We start from the raw sequence: 25234 nt of genomic DNA on the forward strand, positions 1-25234 counted from the left end.
CCAAGATGACCAACTCGACAAAGGAATTGGAGTCAACCCAAACGATTCATTCCCGGTTTGACTGATGTAGAAACTAGCGTTCACATGGGTCTAGGTCTGTGACTCGTCCGACTTTCTAAGCAAGGTCATTAGGTTGCTCTAGGTGCAAATGTATCAAATATAGTAAGATATCCAATTTGAATACAGCGTATTATTTTTCAGATATGGACCCTTAATTATGACTCCAATGTACATTTGGATCGGATTCAAATTTGCTGACTCATGTTAACTTTGAATTTGGATCCATAATCTGATCATATTGCATACATTGTTAATCTCTTTTTTACTGGATCCAGTTTTATCACATGCATCCTGAGTCTAGGACCTTAGATTCAATCCCAATGTGGACTCAGATTCTGATCTACTGTTTATATTTTGGATTCGGATCTGAATCTGTTCTTATCCTAATCCGTTTGATACTCATGACTCGCATCTGATGATCTGAATTCTATGAGAAGGAAATAAACTCGGACTTGGAGAGAAGAGGCAAGTCAATCCGAACCATCGGGCGGCACGTGAGTTCTTTTTTTCAATTTCCTTTTAATGGGATAGGGATGATGATGCACGGGACTGCCCTTTCCATATGTGAGAGTGACAATTTGGATGGCAGCTGAGGCAGCCGTTGTGGGGTAGTTTGCTGTACTTTTAAAGGTTTGAAAGCGGGAAAAAGTCTCATAGTAAAAGAAAGTTTTGCCTATGAGAAGTTTTGATGACAACTTTTTTAAATGAATTTTTTTTACTTGTTTATATAGTATGAGAAGAGCATAGTGAAAAAATGAAAGAGACCTGAAAATGACAATGGTTGGAAAAAAGATGAAGACGGAGGAAGCTCTTCTTATGGCAGCCTAAGGAATGAGATGTGTTGTGGGTAGGGGGTGGCAATCAGGTCGGGTTGGCTGGTCAGCATACCTCAACACGAACCCGACCCGTTTATTAAACTGGTCGGCTGTGGCAAACACGAACCCGACCCATTTATTAAACATGTAACCCGACATGACACGGTTAACCCATTTAATAAATGGGTCGGGTTGGGGCGGGTTGGCGGGTCGAGTTCGGGTAAATGGGTAAACGGGTTGGCGGGCGGGTCGCTACATATGCTCGAGAAAACCCTAAGTTCGAACGAGCTACAAAAAACCCTAAGTTCGAACGAGTTCGGGCGGGCCGCCGACATTCTCTCCACAACCCTCGGCTCCAGAAACCACCAGCCGAAATCCCCCGCCTCCGACCGGAAAGCTCCTACCTCTGGCCGAAACCGGTTGATTACCGATCTCAACTTCGGCAACGGTTGAGGAGCGAGCGAGAAGCAGTTCTCTGCCTTAATTTTTGGGACTGGAGAAGCCATCACATCGAGTATCCGACTCTCCCGTAGGAGCACAAGCTCTTGCTCGAGCGTGATCTCCCTGCAGACCTCCTCCTCGATCCGACGCCTTCTCTCGATGTTCGCCACGATCAACTCCGTGCAGAATCTGCAGATCTTCTGTTTCTCGATCTCCCAAACTCCCACCACAGAGCATCCCTCAAACAATTGAACTTAGGGTTTTCTCGAGCAGATGTCCAGGTTTAATAAATGGGTTGGTGGGCAGGTTGGGTTCGGGTAAACGGGTTGGCAAGCGGGTTGGGGTCAGGTAAACATGCTGGTGGGCGGGTCGGGTCGGATAAACGGGTTGACCCACCTGCCTAACCCGTTTATTAAACGGGTCATACGGGTTGGCGGGTTGGCATACCCCTAACATGAACCCAACCCGTTTAATAAACGGGTTAGGCGGGTCAACCCATTTATGACACGAACCCGTTTAAGCCAAGCCCGCCTAAGAAGCGGGTTGGCGGGTCGTGTCAGGTTTTGCCACCCCTAGTTGTGGGTGAATGATTGCTCTAATGCAAAAAGAATTTTTTATAAAAAAAAATTATTCCACCCCCTCACTCTAGGTGGAGGAATTTTCGTTATAAAAAATCAAACTTTTTAGAAAAACTTTTCTTTCTAAAACTTTCTTTTGATTGGAAGATATGAAAAAGTTATAATTTTTTCTTTCCTACCTTAACATTAACTAGTTTTTTTCCACTTCCAAATGTGAGTGTGCAATCACATTGCACCAAATCCTCTCTCAGAATCATATCCGATAAGGTGTGGTGCAATCTGAACACTGAGTAGTAACATGTGGTAACACTAGGTCTAGTAATTTAAGAAACTCAAGCCGATTACTTGAGAAACTCGGCATCTTTAGTAGAAATGTGTCTCTATTTGTATCTATCAACATTGTACACGCAAATAATTACAGACACTATTTTAATTGAGAATTTCAAATATTACAACTCATAAAAAAATAGAAAATGATGATCAAATGAGCAAGTTTAACTAATTTAATTTGTCGGTATCTTTATGAAACTTTTTACTCTTAACAATTGTTTATAAACTCGAACAAATTCTTTTCAAACCCGTACCAATATTTACTGAGAATTTATCAGAATCTTTTGAAACTGTATCAGAATGCGAGCAAAAACATATCTGAAACTTTTGAAATCCTCACCAGTACCAGTACCTCGTACCCATTCCCTTACCTGTACCCGTTTCCAACAACTATGTCCAAAAGTGCATCTGCTGCATTTGCACCTAAAATTGCACCAATCCAAGAAAAAGAAGAATTCCAGACGGGCATATATGTTCATTTAATTTGATCAAGTACGTTGAGTGCTGCCTAATACACATGTGAAACAATTTTTCGGTATCGTACATTCAAGCATACCATTCCTGATGTACAGCAAACCCTTAAATAGACAATCTGCAAGCACTGCTTTGCTGGAATACATATCAGCGAAATAACGCCCAACAGTTGGCTGCTCAATTAAAACCTATAGTAGGATAAATCATACACAAGTTTGTGAATCTAAAAAATCGACTCCAGTGAATCTTAAAATGACACAATCATTGTGTGCGAGTTCTGCTGTTCTCTGCAGCCCTAACTTGAATAAAATAGGGGTGTGCCTGCAAAGGATGGAAGCCAAACATCATTATCAGGATGTAAATACCCTTAACAAAGCATCACGAGGCTAAAATTACTCTGTTTAGAGGCAGAGAAAGTGAATTAGCTCTACAGTGCATGGCTAAGCCACATCCAACTGTAGGAAATGGAGAGCAGTGCATGCCAGATCTTACAAACTGATTTGCAAAACAGAACCAAGTTATGTACACTCCACTGTGAGTTATCAGGTGATGGATCACACACCAACGCATAAACAGATTTTTCATATGCAGGAGTAGCCAACTGGCATGGCCCAGTTCGCTGCATTGAACTTGGACGTAAATACTAAATACCCTGATTCTCTATCCTCCAGAAAATGATGCATATGTTTTTGCTGTTCGCAACTTGGCAAGAAATAAAAAATAGAAATAGATGAATGATGGACTCTTGAAAGTAGAAATGATGAAAGCACCCAAAAAACTCATTAAACCTAATGGGAGAAGGCTGCATAGTTTCTTCTATAAAAAAAGGTATAAAAAATTAATGCACTTTTAAACATTTAACATCAGTAATGAAAAGGACTCTTGCTGGTATTTGACCATTGAGGCAACAGGCAAGTTACTCAAAAGAACACAAAAATGTTTTTAATGGTGGTCCTGAAAGCTATTTTACACAAGAGTGCATGCGGTAGTGATAGCACAAATTCAATTGAGTACATCATCAAAGTATTTAAGTAAAAACGGGAATTTTCATGTACACGAACTGGTTGCAAGGATACTAGCAAACCCTCTTATAGTCCAAAATTAAGCCTCAAAAGGGTACAGCCAAAACAAAGGCCTCAAAAGACATCCAAGATGGTCATTATATTGAATATGCATGAAAGGGTAGCTCAAATAGCAGAGAACAGGTGCAAATCAAAAAGCGGAAAAAGGATTTCAACCCGCTGATAATGGAGAAATGAATGAAATTTGATAAATAACTAAGCATTAATATAAATCAATCAGAACTCAGAAGTCACTGTGAACTAGAATTACCATTGCTTCCCGTGCCGTCAGTCTATCTTGGTGATCATAACGAAGAAGTTTATCAAGAAAATCAATAGCCTGTATGTCAGAAGCTGTTGAGTTAGCTGACAGAACCAAAGGACGAGATTATCTAAACTTAAATGGATCAATTATGAAGTAATAAATAAAAAAAGTGACTCCTCTGAGGAAACAATAGAACCTCTGGGGAAACCAAATGCTGATTATCCACATTGATAAATTTAGACCAGGGCTTTCGGCTGTGCCTGAAAAGTGTGCAGAAAGGAAGAAACATGGTCACAAATTTAGCTTCTTTTTTATAACGTAATAGAAGAGCACTATCCTATTCTGTGCAACTACTTTAGATTCTCAAGTAAAATTAGAACATTCTGTAAAACAGAAAGCAGCTAGATGTCTTGTGTCAATGATACCTGCCAACTAGGGCATCCAGTTGAGGATCAAGTTCTAAGCGGTATTTGTTTAGGTAAGCATTTAATTCATCAGTACCAAGCACCTGAAAAGAATTAAGCAAAAGAAACAAGATTTCAGACAGCAATAAAAACAGCCAGTAGCTAACCCCAAATCTTAGGTGCTGAAAGAGTTGTGCAATATTATTAATGCTAAATGTCATTTAACAGGAAGTATATCAGTCCTGCAGCAGAGGAAAATTTTAGAATAACATGTGAACAAGATTGTGAAAAGGCATCAAAATTAATCATTTAAAATATTTAGGTTTTCCCTAATATTTCCACCCAATGAAAAATGAACCACTTTGAGTCTTTACAACAAACCAAAAAAGTAGCAGGACTTGCAAAATTGGGAAAAATAAGATGTTATTACATTAACATCCAGCATTCTCATGCAGTTGCTTGTGTTTTCAAATGGAATCTTCATACATTTCGCTAACTATTTCTGTTAAAGAGGGAGCATTCAAGTTAGCGATGTAAATGGTTTGGACTCGGGTTGGATCTAGGGAATACCAAGTCCCATCTAATCAGATCTGACTTAATCAGATTCGGATATAGAGTCAGATGGGATCAGTTAAAACCGAATCAGGATCTGACTAACTAAAAACCCAACAATTAAATGTAGTTGGATTAGGATTTTAGTCAAATTCGGAGCTTATTCAAAGTCAGACTCGAATTCGGATGAAAGATCCAATACTGAGTCCGGATACAATTATCAATGGGCTCCTCCCTTGGCTACCGGATCCGACTAATCAGATTCGGATTCAGGTCAGATGTTGGATAATATCCGACCCATTGACATCCCTAATAGGAGTAAAAAATGTGGTATTTGAAAAAAAAAAACAGTTCTTATCTGGGATAGGAAGTCCAGTCGGTCGCTAGGAAGGTCATGGAAACGGTTTGTACTCGAACCCAAAAAGGTCTTAGCCTAAACCTAGCCCAGCAGCTTACTGGGACGGATCTTGCCAGGTTCAAGCCCCTCCGAAAGCTAATTAGGTTGAACCAGTGTTATTAAAAACGCACCTCAAGGCGCAAAAAGCGCGCCTCAAGGCGCAAAAAGCGCACCTCAAGGCACAAAAAGCGCGCCTCAAGGCAAGGGGCTTTGTGCCTTGAGGCACAGGCATAAGGCGCAAAAGCCCTGAGGCGCACGCCTCATACGCCTTGAGGCGTACGCCTCAGGGTGAGGCGTGCCTCAAGGTGAGGCGTACGGGCCTCACCTTGTTTTGGTCAAATGGGGTCGCTATCCAAATCTACTGCATCAGCGAGCTTCAAAACGTAGACACCATAGGAAACATCGGCAATAGCCTCATCGTTCCGAGTGCAGAGAACGATGACCTGGTTGTTCCTGCTGCTGAGATTATGCAAATGGATCAGTCGATGGTTGTCGACAACGAAAACCTGAGCAAGCGGCCCCAGATTTAGAATCCACCGCAGGTCATGGTGGCACCCCCAATTAATCAAGAGGATGGAGATGGGCTGATCATCAGATCGGGTCTGATCCATAAGAAACCGGATCGCAAACATAAGCCCAAAAAAAAATTTCTTTCGGGTGGCGGCGCTGCCCCCCTACGGCCCCCCCTGATCCCCTACTGCAAGGGCAAAAACTTTGAATCAGGCTCCACAACTCGTCATCTAGACGAACCGACATACCTTGAAATCTGAAGAAGGGTTTTTGGGAGAAGGAAATGATTTTTCGGTTCTTCCTCTGTAGAAGAATGGCAAGTAGTCGAGATCCAGAGAGAGAGATTTTATTTGGATTTTGATAACACTTATGCTTCGGTTTTGCGTCAGTTAACTTCATTACTTGCTGAAATTGGATTGAACACAGAAGGGGCCCATGCTTTCTCTACTACATATGGCTATTCTCTGGATATTTTTTTAGCTCTGTTTTTTTTCCCTGCAAATGCGGCAAGAGATCAATTTAATTGAAGAGAATTTTGGTTTCTAATGTATGAAAAACAACATAAATAAGAAGATCTCATGTTGTGAGAGAATTTTGGTTTCTTAGATACTTAATTAGATCAAATTGTTGCATTAATGTTACTTTTACATGTTAATCTCATATTTTTTCAGTATTTATTTGAGATTTTTTATTTCTTGTTGGTTGTTGCTTCATCAATAAAGAATTTTTTATTTATTTATAATTTTAGATATTTTTATAGTTTTTTTTAAGTTTTCAAAAAAAAATTGAGGCTTACGCTTTACGCCTCAAGGCTTATGCCTCGCCTCAGATTTTGGTGGAGCGCCTCGCTACGCCTCAACGCTTTTCACAACACTGGGTTGAACCCTAGTCTCCAAGCTTGACTCTTAGTTGTTGACAAGATAAAATAGTGGCTAGATGGAGGAAATAAGTTCGTGTGTGTATTGAAGTGACATTAGGCCAAAATAACCATGAGCACTCTTTATTCACCACATCCCACATGGTGACCTCCATCAAATCACAAAATAGTCTAACTGTGTGGCACTTCTTACAACAATGATCATTCATCAGGCAACCAGGAAACAAAACTTGAGGGAAGCATTGTTTAGAACACAAACAAATGACTACCTAGTCCTAGCCCGCTACCCCTCTATCTTCTCTGATTACTGGCAGATTGCAATGAATCGTTCTGGAGGGAAAAAGTTAGTGAGAGACCTTTTATCCAAATCGCAGCAGCCACCACTGAAGGCTGATGGCTGGAAATGTCATGAAAGGGGGAGATGGGATTTGGCATATGTGTGGTGGGCATTTCTAATTAAACCAACATATAATATTATGGATTTGGAATAATTCCTGAACACATGCAACATTATGACGTTTCCAACCATGAAGGGTCAATTATGAACATAAGCATAGCAATGCCCCAAGAAGACACAAATATCTGTGTGGATAAGAATGGAATTTTCCTTTCATAAGTACCTTGGCGATCTTAACAAGTTGATCATGGTTATCATGGCCATAGAAGAAGGGCTCTTTTCGAAAGATCTGCAAGTTATTAGAAAAGCTCCTTAATTACCCAACAAGAATGAAAGAGACAATGTGTGAATCTCATATTAAAACAAGACCATATCCTTCAAGAATTTTAAAGTGGCAGATGTAAACCAACGCAAGAAAGACACTAACCATTCCTGCAAACATGCAACCAAGGCTCCACATGTCCAAAGAATAATCATAATCTTGCAAGTCAACCAACAGTTCAGGGCCCTTAAAGTATCTGCAAAGTAACGAGGTAAAGAAAACGGAAAAACATTAAGTATATAACGTACTGACAATAATGCCTAACCAAGTAAACATACAATGAAACACCACTCAATGATTACCAATGCTTTCGAAATATATAAAGCAGTTTCACTTGTGCAAGTCTTAAATTACTTGAACATATGCAAGTACTAAATTCATAATAAAAACCGAAACACAAACTTGCAAGTTATATGCAGGTAATGGTAAAAATAAAAATACACTTGCACTGTACAAGTCCCAAAATCCAACCCCAGCTTGAAAGTACCTACCCACTACTAGCCTTCAGTTACACATTCTTCCATAATAATATCTACATCCTAGCAAGTTCCTTTGAATGAAGACTTCAAGAGAAGCATGAAGGAGGATGCCAGTGGAAATACAGTCGCGTTTGTCAGATGACAACCTAACAAACAAAATTGCACCAACTATGAAAGGTACCTCATCATAGTGGTGGTACTAAACTCGAGGAACATGTACTCTGAATTCCCATATACAAGGGCCCATAAGTAGATGAAGGCAAAACATAAAATCCCATACCAAGATTAAAAAAAGATCAAAATCATAAGGAGAGAATCTGATCAAGAGAAACTGGTAGCTACAAGAGAGCTGAAAGCCCAGAGACTCAAAGAATCCCTTTGTCTTCTTTCCCTCTCTCTCTCTCTCTCTTCCTCTTTCTCTTCTTACCTTATGAAAAATCATAGCTACATACTCTCATAATCAACAGCCATCCAAAGATGGGTTTGTAAATAAAAATTTTGAAGGTTCCCCATTTTGTCTCTGATCTCTTTCTTTGAGAATACAAAAATTTTCAACAACCAATAGCAAATTTTTAAGGAGAGAAGAATAAAGGAAACAAAAAAATATTGAAGCTAATCTTGATTGTGTCCGCAAAGATTTGACCATTCCCTTTAATCATGTCATGGCCTATGTCCTGTGACAATGTCTTCAAAAAGACTATGTGCACAAAGGCACTAAGTTCTTAACGTGAAATGTGTGTACTTAACGTGAAATGTGTGCACAAAGGCACAAGATGAACACTTACTAAAGAATACACATGCACAAACACATGAAATAAAAAGAATCTTTATTGAATCCTTGAAAGAGCTTTTACAAAAGCTTAAGAATTTCAAAGGGGGTGAGACCCCCATTTATACACCATAGAACCCTTGGAGGGGCTCCACATATAGATGTTGGAGCCCCTCCAACGGTCATATTATTGACCATTGGAGGGCCCAACGTCTATATGATGTGGGCCCCTCAATGGCAAAAGACAAAAAGAAAAAAGAAAAAAATAAGAAAAAGAAAAAAGAGCAAAAAAAATATGCGTAAAAATGAAAAAGACTATTTTGCCCTTATATATATATATATATATATATATATATATATATATTACATTTTAGCATCCCCCCTCAAACTTATAGTGTAATGACCAAAAGTTTGCCAAGAAAAAAAAAACGAATCTATGAGAACAACGCGCCTTAGTAAAGAAGTCAACCAATTGATATTATGATGTTACATAAGGTAGATCAATGACTTTCTTTAAATATTCTTTCCTAACATAGTGGCAGTTCATCTCGATATGCTTTGTGCATTCATGAAATGTATGATTATTGACATTATATATTGCACTCTTGTTGTCACAACACAGCTTTGTAGGTCCATGAACATGAACCCCCATATCTTATAGCAACCGCCGAATCCAGACAATTTTCATTGTTGAAGTTGTCATGGCTTGGTACTCAGCCTCACTAGATGACAGACACACCTTCTATTGTTTCTTGCATCTCCAAGAAATTAATGATTCACCTAAGAAGACACAAAAACCAGTGGTGGAGCGACGGTTATTTGGATTACCTCCACAATCAGAGTCAGTATAAGCAATTAAATTTAATTCAAAAAATGAAGATAGAAATATTTTCTTATTTATGGATCCCTTTATATATCGAATAATTTGAAGAATAGCATTCATATGAACTGATGTAGGAGCATGATGAAATTGAGTCGCAATATGAATAGCATGAGAGATATCCGGTCTAGTGATGCTAAGATACATCAAAGAACCAACGAGTTGCCTGTAAGGAGTGAGATCTTTAAGAGGAACCCCATCATCAATTTTCAACTTTGTTCCTACTACTTCAGGAGTTTCGCAAATTTTGTCATATGTAATTACTTATCTGTCAATAATCTCATAAGCAAGTTTAATTTGAGACAAAAAATAACCCATGTGAAAGTAGACAACTTCTATTCCTAAAAAATATGTCAGAAACCCTAAGTCTAACATTTAAAATTTTTCTGTTAATGTAGACTTGATACTCTTAATCCCTTTGGCATCATCACATGTGATTAACATATCATCAACATATAATAATAAAATTGCAATTCCTGCATCAGTTTTTTTTACAAACAGGGCAGTGTCAGTATAACATGAAATAAAACCATTTTCTATCATTAAATTATTAAACCGATCATACCGAGCCTTGGGAGCTTGATTCAAACCATAGAGAGCTTTTCATAGATAAAGAACTTTACCTTTAGGAACATCCATACCCGGAGGAACATCCATATAAACTTGTTCATTTGGGTCTCCATTTAAAAATGCATTTTTAACATCCATTTGATATATGTTTCATTTTTTAATAGAAGCAATTGTAATTAGGCACCTAACAGTGATCATTCGCGCAATGGAGGCAAAAGTGTCATCGTAATCTATTCATATTCTTGACTATACCACTTGGCAACTAGACAAGCCTTATACATTTCAATTGACTCATCACTCTTAGTTTTGACTTTGAAGACCCACCTACATCCTATTGTTTTCTTTCCTCTAGGTAAATTTTGAAATTCCCAAGTTTTAGCTTTTCTAAGAGCTTTAAGTTCATTATCAATTGCATCCCTCCATTCTACCAATTTATTAGCTTCTTCAAAATTCTTAAGTTCTACATATAAATGAATGACACTAAGACATGCTCTATATTTAGGTGAGAATGATTCATAGGATATAAATCTAGAAGGATTTCTCATAGTTCTTTTGGTCCTACGAGGATTATTTATTGAGGTAGGTTCACTAGATTCACTATATTTCTCAATTGCACTTCTAAAAGTGTTTCTATCTCTATGGATATGAGTAATTGGTTCACAAGATATTTCGCTTTGGATAGGTTGCTCAACAAATTGAGAATTACTACTCTCTTGTGTATCTTTACTGTTGAGAGTGTTGAGAAGCAGTCATCGTACATATGCATATGGGTAGTTTGGTAACTACTTAAGAGGTCCGAGGCATTATTGTAAACAATGTTTTAGTCTAATCTCTCTATTTAAGTGAGATTAGACCTAATGAGAATTAACGATTCTTCCTCCCTCTCTTCTCTCTCTCTCCCTCTTTCTTTTTCCTGATTTGCTAGAAACCCTAGCCGGCTTCAACATGGTATTAGAGCAGGACGCAGCTCTGGACATCTTACGTGATCGATCCACACGTTGATCGGGTGGTGCTGTGCACATCGTGAAGAGCGATTCGAATTGCGTCAAAGCTGATCGCTGTGTGCAGTGATTAAAACGATTGTTGTGTACAGGGTGTACCGTAATCTGGAACTTCTCTAGCCAGCAGGAACATGATCTGAACAACGTGGTGCTCTGTGATCTGAACAACGATTAACCTCTCCAGCAAGAACGCTGATCGGGCGTGCGCTGTGTGTGTAGTAGCAAGTATGTTCACGTAGCAGCAAGGAGACCCTGACCGTGTCGATGGTGGCAGATGATGGTTGTGTGAATGCCAAAAAGGCCTGTAGTCTCCATCATGATGCAGTCGTGGTATGCAGGTTGTCAGATTTTTTTTGTGGCAGTCGTGGTATGCAAGTTGTTGCAATTTTCTTTGAAGATGAATAGTTCAGATTTTATTATTAGGGTGGTTAAAATCTGGTAGAGTTTGCTTCCTAGTTGGAAGTTGATGTGCACATTAGTGTTCGATCTGAACAGCGTATTACAAGTTTATATATATATATATATATATATATATCAGTTTTTATCAATATGATTAAAATCTGATAGAGTCGGCTTCATAGTTGGTAGTTGGTGTGCTCGTCAGATCCAAGTTTTCAGCAGCTGGTAGTTGCGTGTGGTTGTATCTCCATGGCTGAAATGCAGAAGTCAGACATGAAGACTGAAACCGTGTCTGATTATAAAGCCTTTGCAAACCCTTTTTCATATAGATCATCTATAAAGTTGGATGAGACTAACTATGTTAGATGGTTGCGTACGTTCATGATGTCTGTTTCAGAGCATCGTAGAAAACATATTTTGTTGAAAAATGAGCCTATGGAAAAAACTGAAAAGTATGCTACATGGGAAGAAGACAATGATATTGTCATGTCTTGGATTATGAATAGTGTGCAACCTCACATAGCTGACGGGCTTATTTATTACACCTCTGCAAAACAAATGTGGGATAATTTGCAAGATACTTATTCTCAAGAAACCAATGTTAATCGTATTCTTTAAGTAGAACAGGAGATCTATAAATTGCAGCAAGGAGAACAAACTCTAGCCCAGTATTATGCCTCCGTGAAGGCAGCTTTTGAGAGACTGAATGTTCATAGACCGTTATGTTGTGACAAACAAAAACTACACCAAGAGCATACCATGGTAGCACGGTTCCTGACTGGCTTGTCAGCTGAATTCTCTGTTGCCAAAGTTCAGATGTTGACAGGCTCAGATGTTCCCACTCTGGCTGAGGCATATAATCGTTTTAGCAGGCTTGCTATGTCCCTTCCTTCATCTCAATCGGAATCACAAACCTCTGCTCTGTCTGTCTCTTATGGCCGAGGCCGAGGTTTTCTTCCTAATTCTCGAGGTCGTGGACGTGGTCGAGGCACGGGAGGACGAGACAAGCTCTAGTGTACCTATTGTGGGAGATTTAGGCATTTAGAAGATAGATGTTTTGACAAGAATGGTCGACCTCCTGCATCTTCAGCTAAAGTTGCTCCTACAACAGAAGTGGCCAAACTCGAGTCCCCCACTGTTCCTCCTAGTAATTCAGTCACTCTCACTCGTGCTGAGTATGATGATTTGTTGGCACATCTTCCATCTAGTTCCCTCGTGGCTGATATTGCATGCTCTGCAGGTGATGAATTTTCTTGCCAAGGTAGTCGTTGGATTATTGATTCAGAGCTATGTCACACGGACTCGGCTAACGAGGTGCCGCACCCGAGTCGACACGCCCCGACACGGGTGCGGACTCGGGTGCGGCTTCGGACTCGGCCCGGACTCGGTCAACGCCGAGTCAGACTCGGTCAACGAGTCCAGGCCGAGTCCGTCCACATTTTGGACTCGGTCAACTTTGACCGAGTCCAAAAATGTCCCTAAAAAACCAATTTTTTATATTTTTTATTTAGAAAAAATATATAAAAAGAGTGACAGTGCTGCAGTCACAGACTGTGACTGTGCTGCAGTCACAGACTGTGTGTGCAGTGTGCACAGTGCACAGTCTGTGCAGTGTGCACAGTCTGTGACTGTGCACAGTCACACGGATTGTGCTGTGGCATTTTAAAAATAAAATAAAATTATATATATATATATATTTTTTGCCGAGTCCCCGTGTCCAAAAATTTTAAAATTGTGCCGCACCTGTGTCGCACCCGCACCCGCACCCATGTGACATAGATTCAGAGGCATTCAGCCATTTATGTGGAAATAAATGTGATTTTTCGAACTTGCATAGTGTTGCTAATCATAAAAAGGTGGTTCTTGCTGATGGGAGTTCCTCTCCCATTGTTGGTCAGGGAAATATCTCCATCTCCCCTACTCTTCAATTATTAAATGTTCTCCATGCTCCTTCATTCCCTCAAAATTTGTTATCAGTTAGTCGTGTTGCAAAAGAGTTGAATTGTCGAGTAATATTTGATCCTATCTGTTGAACTTTTCAGGACTTGCTGACGGGGAAGACAATTGGTAGAGGCTATGAGGAAGGTGGAGTCTATTATCTACACCAACCAGTTGGCTCTGTTCATTCCGCAGTTGATCCCTCTTGTAGTTCGCTGCTTTGGCATCATCGTCTTGATCATCTTCAGTTGCTTAAATTGCGTAGAGTTATTCCTCATATCTCGTCGTCCACTACTCTACTATGTGAAGCATGTCAGCTTGGAAAGCATAATAGGAGTTTATTTCCGTCTAGTCAGAGTGCTTCAAGTCAAAATTTGTTTGATCTTCTTCATGTTGATGTTTGGGGTCCAAGTAGAATTCTTAGTCGTTCTAAGTGTCGTTATTATTTAGTCATTGTAGATGATTTTTCCAGATTATCTTGGGTATTCTTGTTAAAAAATAGGGTTGAAGCCCCTATTATTCTTAAATCCTTGATTATTGAAATAAAAACTCAATTTAATTCTTGCGTCAAAGTTGCTGGCACTGACAATGCTCTTGAATTCAAATCATCTAAATTATTATAATTTTACAAAAATCTTGGGATCCAACATCAGACTTCTTGTCCTCATACCTCACAACAGAATGGAGTAGCGGAGCGCCGACATAGACACATTCTAAATGTTGCCCGTTGTCTTATGATTCAATCAAATATGCTTGCGTCTTATTGGGAAGATGCGGTTCTAACTGTGGGATACCTAATAAACCGTATGCCTTCAACCTCTGTGGGGGATCGTATTCCCATTCAAATTCTCAGACCTGAAGCTCCTCTTTTTCCTATATCTCCAAAGGTGTTTGGCTGTGTGTGCTTTGTTCATAAACTTGGTCCCAACCGCGATAAATTGTCATCCCAATCTATCAAATGCGTTTTTGTTGGGTATCACAAACACCAAAAAAGATATCGGTGTTATTATCCCATATCCCAGAGAGAGTATGTCCGTGCGGATGTTTCCTTTTTTGAGCCTATCCCATATTTTTCTAGTACCTCTCCGAGAATACATGATAGTCAAGGTGATTCATTCCCTCTTCCTATTCTTCCTTTTCCATTAGAATCTGCCAATTTTGAGCCTCTTGTTTCCAGTCTGACTCCGTCTCGTTACAAAAATCATCCTATGGTGTACACACATCGAGCTCCACCCAACTCTATGCCTATGCCATCAGCTTCTCCAGAAGTGAGTGTTCCTGACCCTACTGACGATCCTCTTGTAGATGGTGATTTACCTATTGCTCTTCGGAAAGGAAAAAGACAATGTACACTTCATCCTATTTCTCAGTTTGTTTCCGAGGCATGACTTGGTGAAAATATGAAGAATTTTGTATTCGCCTTATCTGCTGCATCAGTTCCTCTCAATCATCATCACACCCTTCTGGACCCCAAATGGGCGACGGCCATGCAGGATGAAATGGACGCAATGCTTTCTCGCAGAACATCGGACTTAGTTGATCCTTCACCTGAGGCTGATATTGTTGGTTGTAAATGGGTCTATACTATTAAGTATAACTCCGATGGATCCATTGAAAGGTTTAAAGCTCGCCTGGTTGCAAAAGGCTATACTCAAACTTATGGGGTGAACTTCTTTGAAACCTTCTCTCCTGTTGCTCGTCTTAGGACTATTCGTCTTGTTTTGTCTGTCGCAGTGCACCATGGTTGGTCTCTATGCCAGCTTGATGTGAAAAATGCCTTTCTGTATGAAGACTTGGAAGAGAGTTTATATGCAGCAACCTCTGGGGTTTGAGGTTCAAGAGGAGTATCAGAAGGTATGCAAGTTGAACAAGGCAATCTATGGTCTCAAACAGAGTCCCCGTGTGTGGTTCTCCAAGCTGGTTGAGGTCATGTCAGCATTTGGGTTTGTCCGATCTGCTTCTGACCACTCTCTTTTTATTAAAAAAACTTGCACAGGGATTGTAGTCATGATAGTATATGTTGCTGACATTATAGTCACAGGAAGCAATGAAAAAGACATTTCTGAGACAAAGTCCCATCTTTAGAAACACTTTGTGACTAAGGATCTGGGACCACTCGAATATTTCTTAGGCATAGAAGTTGCAAAGAGTAAAGAAGGATTGGTTCTGTCACAACAAAAATATGTCTTGGACCTGCTGAAGGAGACAGGGATGTTAGGTGCCAAACCTGCAAAGATTCCTATGGATCCCAAGTCTCATCTGTTTGATGAACAATCCGAGTATGTGGATTGTAGCAGTTATCGCTCCTTGGTTGGCAAGCTATTATATGTGACTCTGACCAGACCTGACATATCCTTAGCCGTGAGCAAGATAAGTCAATTTATGGACAAACCTACAAAAGCTCACTGGGAGGCTGCAATGATGATTCTCAAATATCTAAAGTTCTCCCCTAGCAAAGGACTATGGTTTAAACGAAACCCCTCTTTAGATGTTATTGCCTATTCAGATGCAGATTATGCAGGGTCGATTGTTGATAGAAAGTCCACAACCGGATTATGTGTGTTTGTTGGAGGGAATCTTGTTACTTGAAGAAGTAAGAAACAAACTGTTGTTGCTAGGTCGAGCGTTGAGTCAGAGTATCGGGCTATAGCTCAAACTGCTGCTGAGATGATGTGGGTTAAATCTGTGTTGACTGATCTCCAAGTGAAAGTCTCATTACCTATGGAGATGATATGTGATAATAAAGCTACTACTTATATTGCAAATAACACAGTGTTTCATGAACGGACAAAGCATATTGAGGTGGATTGTCACTATGTACGTGACCTGGTCCAGACTGGGTACATTTGCACCAAGCACATATCTCCAAAGAACCAAATTGCCGATGTCTTCACAAAACCCTTAGCGAGTTCAAATTTTTCAAAATGTTGTGACAAGCTGAGCCTTATTGATATATATGCTCCAGCTTGAGGGGGAGTGTTAAGAGTGTTATATGGGTAGTTTGGTAACTACTTAAGAGGTCAGGGGCATTATTGTAAACAATGTTTTAGTCTAATCTCTCTATTTAAGTGAGATTAGACCTAATGAGAATTAATGATTCTTCCTCCCACTCTCTCTCTCCCTCCTTTTTCCTGATTTGCTAGAAACCCTAGCCGGCTTCAACAATTACAAAAAGCATCAAATATCATTTCATCATCACTAGAAACATCATCATTTCTAGATAATAATTCAAACAAGAAGGAATAATCCACATTATCTCCATGAGGTTCATAATCTTCAAAACCACTAACATTTTCTAAAAAGGTTACATTTCTATAAACATATAATTTATCATTTTTAACATCATGACACCTAAATCACTTTTGTGTTTCTGAATATCCAAGAAATGCACAAGGAATAGCTTGTGGTGAAATTTTATCATTTTTTGTCGGTAAGAACAAAACATTTGCATCAAAAAACTCTTATTATATTATAATTGGGTTCTTTTTTATACATAATTTCAAAAAGTGATATTTTATTTAAATTTTTTGAAGGAAGACAATTTATAAGATAAACGGATGCCAGAGCCGACTCGGCCCAAAATCTTTTAGAATTTTTTTGAGAAATAAGCAGGGTTCTAGTGGTTTCAACTATATGTCTATGTTTTCTTTCGGCTAAGCCATTTTGTTGAGGTGTTTTGGTACATGATTTTTTATGAATAATTCCATTAATCTCAAGGTAGTTTTTAAACTCATTTGAGAGATATTCTCCTCCAGAATTGGTTATAAGAATCTTTAACTTGCCATTAAATTGATTTTTGATCATCATGTGATGGGTCTTAAAAGACGTAAATACCTCATGTTTATGTTTAAGAAAATATATCCAACAATATCTAGAATAATCATCAACAAAAATGATATAATAAAATAATCCTCCTTTAGATATAACGGGTGTCGGTCCCCGTACATCCGAGTGCACAAGTTTAAATGGTTTAGTAGTAAACATAGATCTTTGTTCAAAAGGCAAGCTTCATATTTTGCTAAGAATACAATCATTACAATTGAAGTCTTTTACAAAGATCTTTAACAAAATGCAAATAAGAAAGCTTGGCAATATTGGGATGCACAAGACGTTTATGCCAAACATTTATATCTTTATGTTGGGCAATATTACAAAAAGAGTATTTTAGAATTTGAAGAAATTCCATATAGTATAGATCTATTTTTGTAGAGTCTTCCCCAATCAACTTCTCGAACCGACGATCATGTATCCAACATTTAATTGATGAGAACTTAAATTCACATCCATGGTCCGATAGTTGAAAGGCCGAAAGCAAATTTAAATTTAGTTTAGGTATAAATCTAATTTTAGGAATAAAAAATCCTTGATTTTCAAATTTTTCAATCTCTTTGATTTCAAGAGAAGCACCATCCGCAGATTAGACAAAATGAGATATATTTTTTGTATATTCGGAAAGAGCAAAAATATTTGGTGTCATATGAAAGGAGGCACCCGAATCTAAAAGCCAAGAAGTCTTACCGGGAAGAGAGAAGGTTGACATGGTGGCCCCGAAAATAGATCTCTTAAGAAGAGGTTGAAGAGCTTTGATAATTTGACTTACTGATAGTGCTCCATTGTTGGAAGTAGATAAACCCTCCTCTTTGTGTGGTTGAAATGTTGTAGACATGGCCACTTTCTTCTTCCGTTTTGGGCAAACCGGTTTAATGTGTCTCGGTTCTTTGCAAAAATGGCAAATGATTTTACATTAATCTCTTCCTTAGTACATTCCATTTTGGCCACCATCTTCTCTCGCTCCTTGATTTTGATTTTGATTTTGGAATTTATTAAAATAAGAAGGTTTATATGTTTTCAAATTATTCCCCATTCTAGAAACAACATAAGCTCCTTCATTTTCATCTTTTGTTGAAGGAACAACTAACACATTTTGATTAGATTTGTTCATTCACAATCTAGTTTCTTCTCAATTTAGTTTAGTAAGAACGTCTTCTAAAGGTGGAGAGGTAAAAGAAAATAGAAGAAAGGATCTAGTTCGCTCAAATTCGGATCTAAGCCCATTCAAAAAATTGAAGAAATGATCTTCTTCTAATTGCTTCTATCGTAGCTCAATAGCTTCTCCACTCCATTTTGGTTCAAAGAGTGCAAGTTCATCCCAAATGGATGATAACTTGGCAAAGTATTCTCTAATAGATAATTTCCCTTCTTGAAGAGTCAATGCCCTTTTTTGAAGATAATATTTATGAGATAAATCTCTTGAGGTATACATCCTCTCAAGATATTCCCAAACTTGAAATGCCTTTTTAAATTTCAAAATATTGGCATTAATCCTAGTCTCCACCGTAGAAAAAATCCATGAAAGTATTTTATAATTCTTCATTTTCCATTATTTATGTTTTTTGTTATATTATTCAAAGGCTTTCTCTCTTTCTTCTCCATCAAGAACCTTAATTTCACCTTTATCAACTATAGTGATTTTTTGTTCGGGTTGGAGAATCGTACCTTTGACATAGCCCCAAAGTCCTTTTCCCTTGATATGAGCTTCCATAATACCGGCTCAAGCCTCAAACATGATAGTTTGACCCATTGAGTTTGACTCCAAGAAAAAAATAAGAATTCTTTTCCCCCATGGAGAGGCTTTTATGAGAAAGAAAGAATCTTCTTAATTTGAAAGCTTGTCACAACGGGTCTTCTTTGAGCTTACTTGATGTAGTGTGTCTCACTTGAAATAAATTGCAAGAGCTTTCCACGCCAAAAGAACAAGAATGAGGAATGAGCACGTTCTTTGAGGCTACCACCGTGATGACTTAACACATGAGCTATTCTTCTAGAGACCAAGATCTGATACCATGTGAAAATATCTTCAAAGAGACTATGTGCACAAATGCACTAAGTTCTTAACGTGAATGTGTGGACAAATGCACAAAATGAACACTTGAAATATGTGCACAAAGGCACAAGATGAACACTTACTATAGAATACACATGCACAAAGGTATGAAATAAAAAGAAACTTTATTGAATCCTTGAAAGAGCTTTTACAAAAGCTTAAGAATTACAATGGGGTGAGACCCCTATTTATACACCATAGAACCCTTGGAGGGGCTCCCCATATAGACACTGGAGCCCCTCCAATGGTCATATTATTGACCGTTGGAGGGGCCCAACGTCTATATGATGTGGGCCCTCAATGGCAAAAAACAAAAATAAAAAAGGAAAAAATAAGAAAAAGAAAAATACAAAAGAGAAAAAGAAAAAGAGCAAAAAGAATATGCGTAAAAATGAAAAAGACTATTTTTCCCTTATAGGGTATTACAAAAATCTCTCTCTCTCTCTCTCTATATATATATATATATATATATATATATATTACATTTTAACATGTCCATGTTAGTGTCTCAACATGTTGAAATAGGACATGAAGTCTAAGTATCCACGTAGACAGCTCTGAACTCATAGTTTCATCCTTAAGTAGAAGTAGAACTTAGAACATATAGCCACATGCTACAACACAAGGCTACAAGATTTGAAAAATACGGGACAATATTTGCCAGAAGATTCAATAATAAACACAAAATGAGATAAGCAAATGGACTCAGTTTAAGCATTACCTTGAAGCAACGCGCACATTGTACTCCTTGCCAGGATGATAAAATTCAGCAAGTCCCCAATCTATCAAACGAAGCTTTCGCAGTTCATGATCTATCATAACATTGTGAGGTTTAACATCTCGATGCATTATTCCTTGTGAATGGCAATAATCCAGTGCCTGTGAAGATAAAAGCTAACGAATAATACATGGAGGTAAAATAGTTTACAATTGTAGTAATAATATTCCAACAGGGACATATCTCAAGTGAAGAGTACAAGTGGTCTCAGCTAGCATAGATCCACAATCATGAAATACCAACTCCAAGGGCAGGAAAGCTTGCCCAACTGCTTCATTCTATAGATAAAATATAGTGAAAAATGAACAGAATTCATATATGCATTTTCAATTCACTTTCAGAATTTAAGACAGAAACTACAAAGACTCAAAATGCAATCAAATATGAAAGTGCAAAAGAAAACCATCCACCAAAACAAAATAAACCCAATCCCTCCAGATATTCACTTGTTTCAAATCCTGATTACCAACATGCTTGATGATGAAACCAGCTCTTGTGAAACATGCCCATCATGTTAAAGGTTTTACCATATAGAACTTCTATTTCTACTGTCAATATGACTAAATGAACAAAAGAGAAATTCCTGATTTGTTCATGTGACTCCAAAAAACAATCCAATTTTGAAAAGTTTTAAAAAATTGCAGTTCACAAAAAGGTTTTATGGTCAATCTTCTCTAGAGCATACTGACATAACACATCAATCACTATTTCTGAAAGTCCGAATACAAACAAGATCCAGTCAAATGACTAATATGAGAAGCCAGATCAATGTCAGTTAAGAAACAGAAATAAATAAGAGGATAAACCATGAGAGAGAGAGAGAGAAGGAGAAGACAAAAGAAACAAAACAAGCATATGCTTCTCAAGTTAAATGAGGGATTATTAACATCCAAAAATATTTCAATGAGGTATTTAACCAAACAAAAGTATGAAAATCTTCAAATTGACATGTTCAAATAACAGAAACACTTCTTGATATAATAAATACCCGAACAATGGAAATGAAGCAGATTTGATATTGTTCTTTCCTTTCAAAAGGTAAAACTTCATTTAAAATAAGATAGAAAAAGGTGACAACAAGGAGGTTAGACATAGCCACAAGAAAATCTACAGAAAAGGTTGAGAACCACTGATGATCAGAGAAAACAGGCTACATCAAAATAGAGATCAGAAAGCTAGTTATCTAAATAGCCAGAAGTAGATTCTTAGTCAGCTAGCAAGTTAGTCTCCGTGGAAAGGAAGGATCTACTTCTCATTGAAAAAGGATGACGACAGAAAATAAGAACTAAAAGGGAAAAGTCAATCCAAAAAAATTAATCAAGATGTACAAAGTTACAAACCTTAAGAAGCTCATATATATAATACCGTATGTCATAATCTGTCAATGTTGGGTATAGGATTTTGAAGTCTGTACTGTTCACATATTCAAAAATCAGGCTAGGAGTTTTTGAGTGCTGATCACGGACAATATCAAGTAGCTTCACAATGTTTGGACCTCCACAAAGGTTTTGAAGTATCTTGATCTCCCTCTTTATCTGCACCAACAACAGAATTTTCACATGTATCTGGCAAGTGGTAACATATAAAACAAAATATAAGCAAATATCACATTAGACATCAAATCCTGGGAAGACGGAACACTGAAGAAAAGTTCTGGGAAACCATGAAACTTTAGATATTCCCATTACAAACAAGAATGGGGAAAAAATCACAAAAAGCTTATACAATTTGACCTGCCATTTCAAGTAACTGCAGGACATACCTATGTTATAAATATTTTATTTATCACACAATATGATACAACAAATCATAGCATTGTATCACCTTACAATAGAATAAACCCTTCCATATTGAAACATGGATACATCGAGGCTTATTGACCTTATCATAAATACACTACTGTATCGTGTTATGTCATATGTTACTGTATAAGTCAGCATCTTACTAGCATCATGTGTTCTGCATTGCCATTTTTTCATTTTCCATTCCTGCTAGATCTTTAAGATCTTACTAGTATCATGTGAATTTCACCACTTATTACAAGGTTTTTTAACACAAATGGTATTTTCCTTTGCACGATCTGACCTTGAAATCTCTCAGGTTAAACAGGAAGCTCTGTCCATATTATAATTCAAATTCAAACCTCGTTGAGAAGCATGATCTAAATTGGGAGATGAGGAAGCTTGACCCATATTCTAATCCAAACTCAAACCTTCTAACTCAGGACAGGAAGCCTGTTCTATGCTGAGGGGAATTAGATCTGCACATTGCCACATTTTTACACTCAATCCCTTGAAACCAAAATCCACCACCTATTTCTGGTCATCTTGATTTCCAAATTTAGGATTCTTATTATTTCCACAATCCGGCCATGTGATCGTCAAAACTATGTGGGGAAGTTTACTCATCATTTAAGGAAGACAGCATAACCTATTGGCAAAGAGAAAAAAAAATGACCCAACATGAGGCTTTTTACGGATAGGTTGGCATTGATGATGTATATTGCCTTCTGTGTTTCACTTCAATTAAGGTGGAATATAATCGTCTAAATATCATCTTGCAGATGAGAATGGATTCATAAGGCCAGGTTCATCTCATCAACTTTCAAACGAGGTATGAGAAAAAATGACAACAAACATGCAAGAAAAGGAAGAGAAGAAGGGTGCAACTGATGCTAGAAGATAGAGGAAAATGAAGCCCGACCACCATCACCACTAAAAGATACATAGCCATTAGCCACCAACACCACCACTAGAAGTTAGGCAAGGTTCAATATGAAGTGGGAGGAAGTTCTCAAGCATGTAATGAAGTGGTGCAGAGAATCGTTGACAAGAAGTGAGAGGTCAAACTTGGCAAGTTTGGAAGATGTAGAAAAGTTTTAAGATGTTCTGGAAGATACTTACTATGCTTTCAAGTTACATATTACTTAATATTTTATGTATGCTTCATCCATTCTTATTTATGCTATCATGTAATGAGCTACGACTGTTAAGATTGTGCATCAAGTTCATTAATTAATTATTGTGATAGAATTTCACAATTTTACACTCATATTATAACGTGAATTCACTCTGTATTCATTGTTATAGGCACTTAATTATAAACTCTGTTCATGCTTCAATGTTTCAAATATTTTGTTTTCTTCAATGTGCTTCACTCATTGTCAGTCATGATCTTCTTCTTTTTGGCATTTTTATTTGTTACATTTTTTTAATGTAGGTCCTATCATATCATAGAAAACGATAAGGTACTGTAAGATAAATTTGCACACTCAAGATCATTCTTATACATCTCAAGGTACATTTTTCACAACATTGGATGATGCATGATAGCTACAAACTTATTCAACCCAAACAACCAAAGCTAAACAAAATAAAATTACAATGCTTACTAGCTTTTGTCAGCTTAATTTTCAGAAAACCTCCTTAATTAACAAAGGTCTCATGACAAAAAATAAGAGGTCAGTATTCCTGGTCAAAAAGCTAGCAAAAATGCTTACGTTACCCATGTTCACTGCAAGTCCACCAAGTAGGAATGTTATGAATGGGTAACAAAAAAGGGTAGAATGCTGATGACTTTTGAATAAGGCTACCTAGCCAAATTGGTTTGGAAAGACATGACAATTAAGCAGAAGTATTACCAATGATGTAAGTTGCTTATGGACTAATATCACCCAAACCAAGTAATTTGAGTAATCTTAAATACATACCAAGTGATCTAGAATTTGAGTTAAGCCAAGTAATTTGAGTAATCTTAAATAAGCCCTATCATGATCCTGAATCTCAAGACCACGAGTTCAAAGTTTTCTTTTATAGAAGGCCTTCCATGCATCAGACATCAGTTCTAGCTTATGTAACACCTTGACCAAAATCACCAAGCACTGGGCTTATGGACAAGCTAAAACACCACTATTTCTCAGGTTGCAATGATGTGAAACAACAAGTAAAAAACCCTCTACCTTCACAAATGCCAAAAAAAAAGAGTAGAAAGCAAGCAGGAAAGAAGAAAAAGAATACATAAACATAGCCGGTCCCCCCCCCCCCACACACACCAAATTACAACGATGAATCTGGATGGCGTTTTATGATTCATAACTCAGACATGTGACTGAAGATCAAAATTACACCTGGTATTACTAAAGCTCCCTTCCAAATGGGGTCCTCATGAGACCGGATAGAGGATGTCCTTTTACATCTTTTCTGTCCCATCTCATGTTTTTCTTTCAAAACTGCCTTCCCCAAAATAGGGCACACCAAAATCATTCCACCAATCCCATTACCACTTTGTAAACAAAAGAGTTACACGATTTTCTCTTTCAATTGGTGTTGTTTCTAAACGAATCGAGTTAGTATCTGATAGCAGAAATCCCGACATCATTTATTTGTGAGTGTCGTAAAATTCACAATCTCCAAATCACAAATTCATCTCGAATTAAAAGAAAATGTTAAAAAACTAAAATCGTGATCCCAAGAGGGGGCTGAACTGACGAACCCCACCTTCTTCTTCTTGACGGGCTTGAGGATCTTGATGACGCACCGCTCGGAGTTGGTGGTGTTGATCCCCTCGAACACCTCGCTGTATTTTCCCCTCCCAACCTTCCGAACCACCTCGTAATCGTCTTGCTCCCTGCATTCTCCACACCAACAAAGAAGAATCAAACCCTATGAACCAAAACCCTCGCACCCCACCTTCTCCCTCCATCGAAACAACCTAAACAGAGGGGGAGAGAGAGAGAGAGAGTCTGAATAGGTACCCCCACTGAACGGTGAGGGACTCGTAGTCCCAGTAGTCCTTCGGGCGGAGGACGTTGACGTCGGCGTAAACGCGAGCTTTGGACATGGCTCTTTCTCCTCAGGGATCTGCCTTGGACGTCTCTGGTTCTGTTGATATTCGTCGAGAAGCGAGATGGGGAAGAAGACGATGGTGATGATGATGGGTGATGATGGTGGTGGTGCACCAGGATCAGTAGGAGGTATCGGAGGAGCGCCGACGTCCCCTCCCCATCTCAACTTCCTATCGTGGGAAGCTGAGAGAGATGAAAGATGATGACGAT

General features: G+C 38.2%; 1 protein-coding gene across 1 annotated transcript; it reads right to left on the reverse strand.

The window, feature by feature from the left end:
* Positions 1–2679: 2679 nt before the first annotated feature.
* Positions 2680–25234, reverse strand: LOC149838915 (casein kinase II subunit alpha-2). Its single transcript, XM_090006877.1, has 10 exons — positions 24935–25234; positions 24678–24807; positions 21522–21716; positions 20125–20282; positions 7589–7679; positions 7385–7450; positions 4450–4532; positions 4221–4284; positions 4031–4099; positions 2680–3019 (listed from the first exon to the last, which is right to left on the reverse strand). Exons 1-10 carry the CDS (start codon positions 25018–25020, stop codon positions 2960–2962), a joined length of 1002 nt encoding a protein of 333 aa, XP_089863003.1. The 5' UTR covers positions 25021–25234; the 3' UTR covers positions 2680–2959.

This window comes from Nuphar pumila, chromosome 5 (genome assembly GCF_984573655.1).
Source record: "Nuphar pumila chromosome 5, dmNupPumi1.hap1.1, whole genome shotgun sequence".
NCBI classification, from domain to species: domain Eukaryota; kingdom Viridiplantae; phylum Streptophyta; class Magnoliopsida; order Nymphaeales; family Nymphaeaceae; genus Nuphar; species Nuphar pumila.